General features: G+C 37.3%; 1 protein-coding gene across 3 annotated transcripts; it reads right to left on the reverse strand.

The window, feature by feature from the left end:
• Window positions 1-1,172: 1,172 nt before the first annotated feature.
• LOC135639511 (C2 and GRAM domain-containing protein At1g03370-like) lies at window positions 1,173-9,206 on the reverse strand. 3 transcript variants are annotated; one of them, XM_065153282.1, is made up of 10 exons: window positions 9,191-9,206; window positions 8,054-8,374; window positions 5,879-7,135; window positions 4,864-5,046; window positions 3,788-4,071; window positions 3,582-3,698; window positions 3,019-3,281; window positions 2,501-2,669; window positions 2,148-2,420; window positions 1,659-2,029 (listed from the first exon to the last, which is right to left on the reverse strand). In XM_065153282.1, exons 2-10 carry the CDS (start codon window positions 8,355-8,357, stop codon window positions 1,835-1,837), a joined length of 3,045 nt encoding a protein of 1,014 aa, XP_065009354.1. In that variant the 5' UTR covers window positions 8,358-8,374; window positions 9,191-9,206; the 3' UTR covers window positions 1,659-1,834. The 3 variants fall into 3 exon arrangements, with proteins under 3 accessions (XP_065009353.1, XP_065009354.1, XP_065009355.1); XM_065153281.1 differs by lacking the exon at window positions 9,191-9,206 and having other exon boundaries at window positions 1,173-2,029; window positions 8,054-9,025; XM_065153283.1 differs by lacking the exon at window positions 9,191-9,206 and having other exon boundaries at window positions 1,867-2,029; window positions 2,174-2,420; window positions 8,054-8,535.
• Between the last annotated feature and the right edge of the window lie 687 nt (window positions 9,207-9,893).

The raw sequence follows: 9,893 nt of genomic DNA on the forward strand, positions 1-9,893 counted from the left end.
CCCTTTTTTTTTTTTTTTAAAGGGTAAGTGACAAATATAATATTTGAGCCGAAGAACCTTATCGATCTATCTTTACTTGTGCTATTACTAAAGGGATCATAAATACAACTATATACATGTGTGTAGTGAGAGGTCAACTCTTCCAATCATTTGATCATTTCTTTGGTATTTCTATCTGGAGTTTGATAATGGTAACAATTAGTTCATATCATTTGCAGTAAAATCTAGCTTAAACCACTATGCAAATACAACTTGTTAGAACTGAGGTGAGCAAAGATGGTTGCTATCAAGCATGTAACAAAGAATGGTTCCAAGGAATTATTAGACAAGATAAATAACACAACAGTAGCTAATCAGTTGCTGAACTTTCCCTTTAATAACTGATGCTAATGAGAGGAGCAGTGAAGCAGATGGGATTACAATCAATTTCAAGTACAACTAACCAAATATAAAATCAGAAAATAGCAAGTAAAAGGAGTCCTAATCAAAGACTATTATTGTGTCACCAAAGGATTTCTTCAAACAGACATTGTGATTAGAAATATTTCTCTAGTCTGCACACTCACTCAACATGATGCAAGAGAACTCTCAGCTTTCAGTATTCCACCCACAATATGGCTGTTGTTATCCATTCAGTAGCATATCTTGCACTCAACCTGAAGTCAGCTATCAGATCAAGTCTCCAATTCATACTTGAAATGTTCATATCAAAGTTACTGGAGCTTACAACTAGGGGAGGTAAGATATTTACACTTGTTCAAGAAATGGCAGGGAGTTGACAAAGAAACTCTGTCAACTCCTTGGATTTATAGGAGTATATTGCTCACTTACAAAAGAATCACCACCAGTTTGCATGTGGTTTCTGATGTATTCGGATAAGCAACATGAACAATCATGCGAGAAGAGAGTGATATACAATCATGTGAGAAAGTGTGTAATTGCATGCATTTAATCTACACAAACCCTTTTGAGTCATTTACAACATTGCTTCTCATTCATTAAAATCATTTAGCATTGCAGGAACAAGAACATAAGAAAGCTAGAAATGATTCTAATGGTGGAGTCCATATTACTCATAATCAGTTCGACCTTGTGTTAGATGCATGCATCAAGGTGAGATGTCCAAAAAATGAGATAAATCACATCCACATAATTCATAAAGAGCAAATCACTGTCTAAAATATTGCAGGCTGTTTTATTGAGAACATATTGAAAGATGTACAGAAGTCCTTCCAAGAATCAATTTCTTGTGATGTTGATAACAAACAATTAGAATTCTCAAATATGTAACTGAACAATATAGTTTTTTAACAGTGAAGGTAGTTCTCTATATACTTCACAGAATACTAACAGCTTCGGAAGAACTTTAGATTTGGATTCCACTGCAATTTCGTCGATCTAGTTGCCATGGATGCCAACTTGTAATAGGTATCCCATGTTACAGACCTCTCTATTTGTCAACTGAAAGAAAACCTAAAAATTATAGTACAAAGTCCAAACAATGCCAATGAACTGATTCTTTAGTGTCGACTCCACCACTGACTAAATTTATGGCATACCACATTTCCTCTATGATCGAGTTCTCTCAAGTTAGTGAATGTAGAGGCTAGTTAACTACAGATGATTACCAATCATGACCTCAATGCCTTTCTGCAATCGAGTAAGGAAGGCTCGATGCTAATCTCAATGCATTTACCATTTCTCGCATGCTATGTGCATCTCTGACCGACCTTCCTTACATGCAACAGATCAGTGCAACTGAAGAGCTATACTATGTTTCATGTTAAGCAAGCCTGGGGAATGTACATTATGAGTACTAGCATACCGTTGTGGTTTATTTTAGTTGTGTGAGTTCATCCTCAAGTTTACTGAACATCTCCTTTAGTCGAAGTGACGAATTCGATATAACGCTCTTCGTTATCCTCTTCTGATGTTTGGTGCTCTTCAGCCATGCAATCCCCAGTGATACGTGCACATCGCATGCCTTCAACTTGGGGGACAGATCATCTATTTGGTATCTCAAGTGAAGCTGCAGGCCACAGAAGAACCAGGTGATCACAAAAATGTTCAGAGAAAGCACCAGTGAAGAGCACATTCTCAGATATGTCAAGATTTGAAATATTTTAGCTTCTGAAAAGTATTCATACATTGAAATAGTCCCCAAGCAGCACACCTTGGAGGGCCATCACTTCTTCAACAAGCCATCCATTTTTATTGGGTAAAGGAGCTTTTTGCTGGGTGCTAGTCACTTCCCCCCCATAACGGGATAAATTCTTGTCAAATTTAAAATAAATTTGCCTTTGGTACACATCTCCTTTAACTGCTTCCCATGGTGTTACGGAGTAGTCAACACAACCAACCTTTTCCATTATTCTTCGTTCCAATGAACTTCCATCAAATAACTCCATCAGTGTGTTGATCTGATAGCATGTTAAAGGTCATTTTGAAGATTCTCAAACCTTGAGAATAAAAATGTGTAGATGACATGAAAACAACTTACATCAACATCAACAGCAGAGGAGAAGACTTCTGACATGTTAGCATCCTCTAAGACTAAGAAAGATCCAATCTCTTCACCCTGCAAAGTTCTTGCTCCTGATTCTTCTTCAGCTATCTGCACCTTTTGTTCAGGGCTCAAGGCTCTTGCTTTCCACAGTGCCATGATTGTCCTGTTGGGCATTGCAGTGGCAATTTCAATTCATAATTATGAGATGATGTAGAACATGAACCTACAATCTACATTCCTAATTTCATTTAACTCTTAAGCATTACTAAAAGAAATGTGACTTTTAAATGTCAAGCAGTAGCCAAACCAATAAATCAGAAGACTAAGTGGAAAACATATTGAATCTCAATAGATGAATGCATGCAAAAGATCTAAATTGAGAAACTGATGGTTGATTAACACAAAGTTAAAGAAAAGCAAGAAAATGATTTTCTTAATATGACTTTATGTAATATCTTAGACAAGTTTTTATCCATAAAATGCTATATAACATAATCTTAGACCAAAATTACCTGTTGGCTACACTAAATGACACAAATGACTGGAATTGAAACCTAAGTCTGCCATCTGGATCAAGCGCCTTAGCTCCATGCTTTGCATCCATGCCTCTGCCTCTCCGGAGAATAATCAGAAGAGATGGACCCCCCATCGTTGCCAATGATGGAGGAATTACTTGTATATCATCAATATCTTCCCAGAGAAAGAAAAACTTTGTTTTGTGTCCAAAAAGGTTTGCATAGAAACCTATTATTCTGGGAGAGAGAAAAAGGCGACCCTGAGAAGAAAATGAAACAAGACTTTTAGACAAAAACTAAAATATATCAAAATAGCAAATATTGTCACACTATTTGTCGTCTGTCCAAGAAGAATGAAGTCCAAATGTTTAAATATAATATAGTGATTTGTGAACCCTAGACTGTTTCTGACTAAGACTGCACTAATTAGTAAAAATCCACAATGTTGTAATCATTCGAAATCCTAGTGTCATTTCCCAAGCATATAAAAGAAGAAAATGAAGTTTACACTTGAAGTTAAACAAGAGCTTAAGTGCAAAGGTAAGTATAAATATAAGCACCTGCATAGGCAGTTTGCGCTTCAAGTGACAAGTAAAATCATTGATCAGAAATTCTTCAGCTGGCAGACCAAACAGCTTCTGGAAAGCAGAATTTGTCTGTGGAGACCTCAATATTATCTACATGTTGAAATGAGCAGTTCATGTAAACATACTAAACTTGAAGTTTAAATCAATGAAGCGATATCTAATACAGAATCAAAATTTACCTTTTTCCCAACCTCTTTCTCCATTTTTGATATATACTCTGTGACAACATCATTGCCTCGTGTATTGTTTAAGAAAACCCTCAGATGCAACTTAGACTGGCATGCCTGAGCTAACTTACCCTGAAGAGGAATCCAAACATCTGCTAGGTCGGATAAATTAGATTTTAGAAAATTCACTTCAGCATGACCAAGGGATGTAGCTTCATCAAAAGGTCCATCAAAATCATAAACATCCACATTCATCATAGATGGGGGATCATCCATGGCATCAAATTCAAAGATTTCTGCAGAACTGACAGATAATTAGTACAACAAACATTCTATTGAAAATCAAAAGCAAAGTTTATTAGGGATGTACGTTGATCACCCTGTCATCAGTGTTCTCTATCATTTCATTCTATGCATACTCTAAATGGACCATCTAATAGTTCTGTGAGTGAAACCAAAATCTTCAGACAGATTGATAAAACGTTGCATATCAAGGGTAAAGCTTCCCAAAACTTTGACAAATTGTAATTTGATCCTTGAAAGTTGCCTTATATGATTGGATAGTCATTATTACTCAGAAACAGATTGCGAGACTGCAATGCCAAGGACATGGCAGCATCAAGCAATGACTAAGAATTTCTGGATACATGGAAACTGAACCTGTATCAGCATTCATATCCAGGATACCGGAATCTAAGTAAGAATATGGACATATGAGGAATACAAATTTATGTAACCATAATTGGACATATGAGGAATACACCAGGATTGTATAAGGATATGGATTCAGATGGATATTATTCAACTCAATTTCAACTCTCCCTAAATCTTGAGGGAACAGAAAAAGAATGCTGGTATAAGAGCATAAATATACTAAAGGCAGATTTAGCCAATTCATTGTTTAATGAAAATTTTAGTGGCAAATTGATATGTGTAAACTGGTAGTCTGACATGTATTCAATTTTACATGTGGGCTTCTAATTTGATGTCACAACAGAAGCTGACTTGTTGCAGTTGTTCATGTTGAAGAACTAGTCATGTGAAATTGTGAATAACAAAATCAGACACCAAGTTATTTGAATGATTACCATTCCACTGAGGATCCAGTGTTTGGAACTTAATTGAGCTTGTTTTTGTTTTACCATTGCATGTAAAGACAACATAAGGATCAGAATATCCAGTTGAATCCACAGCTGCTAAATTACTACCCTCAATCAAAGCAACAGTTAGTAACCAACCATCCCCTTGTGCTTTGATCCCATGATCACTGCCTGCATCAATAACAATAAGTTACTTCCTAGAGCATAAGATAATACCAGTTAATGGCAAAACAGGTCAGAATTTAGATGAGATGAGTTCAGAAAGTAAAAAGATGCAAGTGATCATAATATTTTTTTTGCCTGAGAAACAAAGGCTATAGTCAAAAGAAGAAGAAGACCTTGTTTTTAATTATAAGAAGATTAAGTTCATAAAGGTGACAGTGCAAGTGAGGGCTTTAATCCACACAATTATCATGATGAACAATTAAATAGACACTGTTCATGTATCAACAATACCAGGTTTGTGCATGTCCAAAGGGTATCAGACGGTGTCAGAGCTCCTAAACAGTTAATCCATTAAAGCTTACATTATTGTGGCACAGTGATACAATTACACACTTTTGTACAAAAACAGAATAATGTTGCAAATCTTTGTATAATGTACATCTCTGATCGATAATAAGTTAGAGAACATGATCTGGAAAGTTGCTGTGGCATATATATATATATATATATATATATATATATATATATATATATATATATATATATAATCCAAAAAATATATTAGAATTACAACACTGTGCTACCCTGAAATGTTGATTTTGTTATTTCTGAGCTAAATATAAAGGGATTACTGTATAAAATGAAGAGAGAATCTTATATTTCACTGCAATAACTTTTGGATAATAAGCATTCATATATTAAATGAATTTATGGAAGTTGAGGTTGCTTTCAGAACCAAAATAATGTGGGAAACCATGACCATTATTACCAAGAATCAAGTATTGAAACAGGATAGTTCTACAAAAAAACAATCAAAAGTAAATAAAAGTATTATTACCTCTTTGCTTCCTTGCCTGTAGGAAACGTCCGACCCTATTTAGAACACGTTCTCCTTGTAGAACAAGAACCCCACAAACGACAATCTCACCAATTGAATCTGGGAGATCTAAGCCAGGGAACTCAAGCCCTTGAATTGTGCTAGGATTTGCAAGCAAGAGGTGGGCAAGAACATATAAGACTGCAAAGACAGAAGATATGACAGTGAAATTTCCAAAGAATCGACATGCCAATTTCCAGTCTGACTCCTGCTCAGCTTGCATAGAAGCTAGGATCTGCTCCTTGCTAGATGCAGTTTCTTTTAAATCAACCGGTTTTATACTCTGGGAGAGCAACTCAGCAAACTGTATATAGCTGTCCTTCAAACCTTGCCTTGCTCCATTTTCAATTATTCCCTTCATCATAGTGCTCTGTAGGAAATTCGTGCGCCAGGATATTACCAGACGAGACGATTGTTCTTCAGAAGACAATTCAGGCCCTGGCATTATGCAGAAGAGAAGCTCTGTCCTGAAACTGCTGCCGAAAGGAACATCAGGTGTGCTCACACTTGCTAAAACAGCAAAATTTTTCCCATCAGCCTTTAAATAAGTCTGCTCCTCTGTAGCTGTCACAGCCTTTACTAATTTAGTTGCAGCTTTTGTGTATGTAACAACTCTTTTCAAGCTCTCCCCACCATTTTCAAGTCTCCAAGGTTCAGCTTGAAAACCAGTGGTTCCTTGAACCTCAGCCAGTGATTGCCAAAAATTTGAACTCGGTGAAAAGAGAAAGGAGTTTAGATCACCTGGAGCAACAGAATAAGATTGGTCAAGAAGTACACCTCCTGGCAAATTTGTAGGCATTTCACTTTGAACCTTTGATTCCATAGTTTTCAATAATTCATCAAATGGGAGATCGGCGCATGCTTCAACCATTTGCTCTTCACAATCTTCATCTGCTGGTACATCTTGCATTTTTTCTGAATAATCAACATCCCTAGTGGAAGAACATGTAGGCTCTACATTTTTCCCACCAAATAACTGAAACAGACGATCCACAAAAGTTCCTGCATTTGGTTTCTCTTCCTTAAGAGAATCCATTTCATTAAGCACTGGTGCAGCAGCTGATTCTGTATCATCATTTGAAGATAATGAATGCCTTCCCTTTGTTAACTCGCCTGATCTATCCGAATTTGATGCAAGATCATCAGAAATGATTCGTGTGCCAGCAGATGCTTCTTCAGTATTCTTCTGGTTCATAGATATGGTTAGACGAATTTCTCCTGCAGGATGAAGCCACAAAGACATACTTGGATCTGAACTGGTATATGAGTACAAAAAAGATATAATTTTATAATAAAATTAGTTTTCGATCATACTTCCATTCAGCAAAGAAAAAAAGAAATGAAGGCCATCCCAAAGTAAGCATTAATGCCACAATATGGTAAGAGGATTTGTTTACTGGAGAAAATGCAATGGAGTATTTATTGATATAGCACAGCTTTTAATTCTACATCCTCATACATATTTGGATGATCTTAAATATGTATCAAACCATATCTCAGTCCACTTGCGTGCAAATAATATAAGCTTGCAACGATTGTACAATTAACCAGGAAAAACAACCCGATTGACACTGATCACTTACTGACTTGAGCATCCAGCATTAACATTCAAGTTGAAGGATAAAATCCCTGTCATCCAAAAAATTCCCTTTCATCCAGATGCCTCTGCTCTAAAATCCTCAAAATTGGTTTACAAATTTTTCAATCCAGTTAGGTAGCTCCAGATATCGGTAGGTTGTCATGGTCATCAAATTGAATTGAGAAGATGGAATAAACCAAGGTTGGTAACTTACAACTGTGTGACTTACAACTGGGTCACTCAAAAGAATCGTGAATCAAGATGACAACCTAAACCAAGGGAAAATTTCTGCATGAGCAGAAAGAATATTTCTAATTAAAAGTTCAAAACACATGCAGAAACCTAATTCACAAAGGTCAAAAGCCAATGAGCTTGGATATCTGTTTGAGATGAGAAGAATTTTAGATAAGGTCATCCTTGAGATCAACCAACAGGTATGTGGTTCGGCCTTATATTATAAACATAAATTACATCTCAAATCAATAACATGCTGAGCAATTGTAACAGATTCTCAATTTCCAAAATGCATGAATGAAAATGAAAAGGTGGTATATTACCACAATCTTTGCTCTTCAACTTCTTGCCCTTGGGCTGCAGCTGATACCAGGTTGTTCCAAGGGTCAAGTTCTCTGCATCCAAGACTTTTGATAGCGGAACCTTCACCTGTCCCAGAAAATCATCAGTGAAGTACTTGTCTTCATCCAAAACACATACTGTGAGCTCCTCATTGAGGTCTCCAACTCGAAAGCTAAACTCTTCATCCCACACAGGGTTCAGATTCTTCTTGACCACCTTTGTTTTAACTCGGTGCTTTCCTAGTTGTAACTTTACATACGGATCACTCAGGCCATTGAGATCCATTGCAAGGAGGTTCCGGGCTTCAATCACATGCACCAAGAGCCTCATTTCAAACAACTATTCAGCTACACCAAACTAAGGTACTACCGGACACTGAGAAAGAGTTGAAAGTACCACAATGTACAGTATCGAATGCAATATACACCAACTCTGGGAAATCTTGATTTGTTCTGAAAAGATGCTATAGAAGAACTGGATGTGGGACTACGAAGATGCGATTTTCACGAACAGTTTATAGTTTGATGGAATCTTGGGAATGAATGAAGTAACGAAGTCAACGAAAAGCAAAGAGGATCATGAAATGGAAAGGTAGATCAAAGTATAGAAAGCAAACGTTATGACGACCTTTGTTCTAACTGCCCCATCCGATCCGAGAAAACACAACAAAGGCCTCCTAAAGGATTAATCCAAAGTGATATCAAAATCTATAACAAAGAGCAGCATCGAGCGAGATGGAAATCCAGAGGAACTTCTCCGGTGGGGATCATAAACCAAACCAAATCAGACGAGAATAGCAGCGGAAGAACAAGAACAGTGTTTGTGTCTCCTAAAGGAGGTGGGAGATGTGATCGATATGGGAATCAAAACCTAGCCTTTCACCCGAATTTTGTCCGGCCACAGGGAACCCTAGCTTCTCAATTGGGATGCATTAAAGAAGACAAGAGAGAGAGAGAGAGAGAGAGAGAGAGAGAGGGGAAGGGAAGAAGTCTCCTCCTCTTCTTTTGCTCCCTCCGTCTCTCCGCGTTCTCCCTGTTGACTTCCGAATCCCATTAAGTTAATCCCTGTTGATCAAAAACTAATATTTTTCCTTTCCATGTATATAAACCCTTTTTTACCTCATCTAATCCAATTGGGACGCGTCGCCGTGTTGACTCCCAGATTCCATAAAAATAATCCTCCGCGATCATCATGACCAAAAATTGCTCCTTTTTTCTCCCGTCTAATCCCATAAACAACCGATCGACTAAATAATTACCTACTCGAACACAGCAGGACAGATCAAGGAAGCTTCCCAATCGGACTGCCACCAACTGGTCAAACTCCAAATTAGTGTTGGCATAAAAACACCACAAAAAATTAAAGATAACTCACATCACCTTCCGTAAAGGAGACGGACCGCATGATTGGAACTAAGAGAAACGAATTAATCTGCGAAAACGAAAGCAAGAAGTTGTCAACGGCGGCAACGACAAACATGCATCAGATTCGAAGGCTTTCGTCTCCAACTGTTCGGGCGCGTCAGCGGCGGTCCCTCCGCCACTCGTTGTTTGAACATGTGGAGTAATCCGATGAGGTCTTCGAGATGGAAACCCTTCGTGAACTCGACGTCTTCCATTTTGGTTGCTAAACGGCGCCGCTTTGGACAACCTCAGAAGAACACCAAATGGGATAATACCTCATCATATTTCTCTATGACAAATACTAAAATAAGCTTCAACACAAAAAGGAATAGTATTCTAATTTTATTCTGCTTATCTGATGCTACCCTCAATTTTTTTTTATCATGTAAATAAAATTGGATTGGCAAACAACAAAATC

Source organism: Musa acuminata, chromosome BXJ3-6 (assembly GCF_036884655.1).
Source record: "Musa acuminata AAA Group cultivar baxijiao chromosome BXJ3-6, Cavendish_Baxijiao_AAA, whole genome shotgun sequence".
Lineage (NCBI taxonomy): Eukaryota > Viridiplantae > Streptophyta > Magnoliopsida > Zingiberales > Musaceae > Musa > Musa acuminata.

Bases quoted from the DNA above. Each gene is read 5' to 3' on its own strand.
- LOC135639511 (XM_065153281.1), bottom strand. From the start codon at position 8,402: ATGAGGCTCTTGGTGCATGTGATTGAAGCCCGGAACCTCCTTGCAATG. The intron at 3,699-3,787 runs GTAAATTTTGAT...TTCAACATGTAG, and splicing joins AGAAAGAGGTTGGGAAAAAG to ATAATATTGAGGTCTCCACA. The intron at 2,670-3,018 runs GTAATTTTGGTC...AATGCCCAACAG, and splicing joins TCATTTAGTGTAGCCAACAG to GACAATCATGGCACTGTGGA.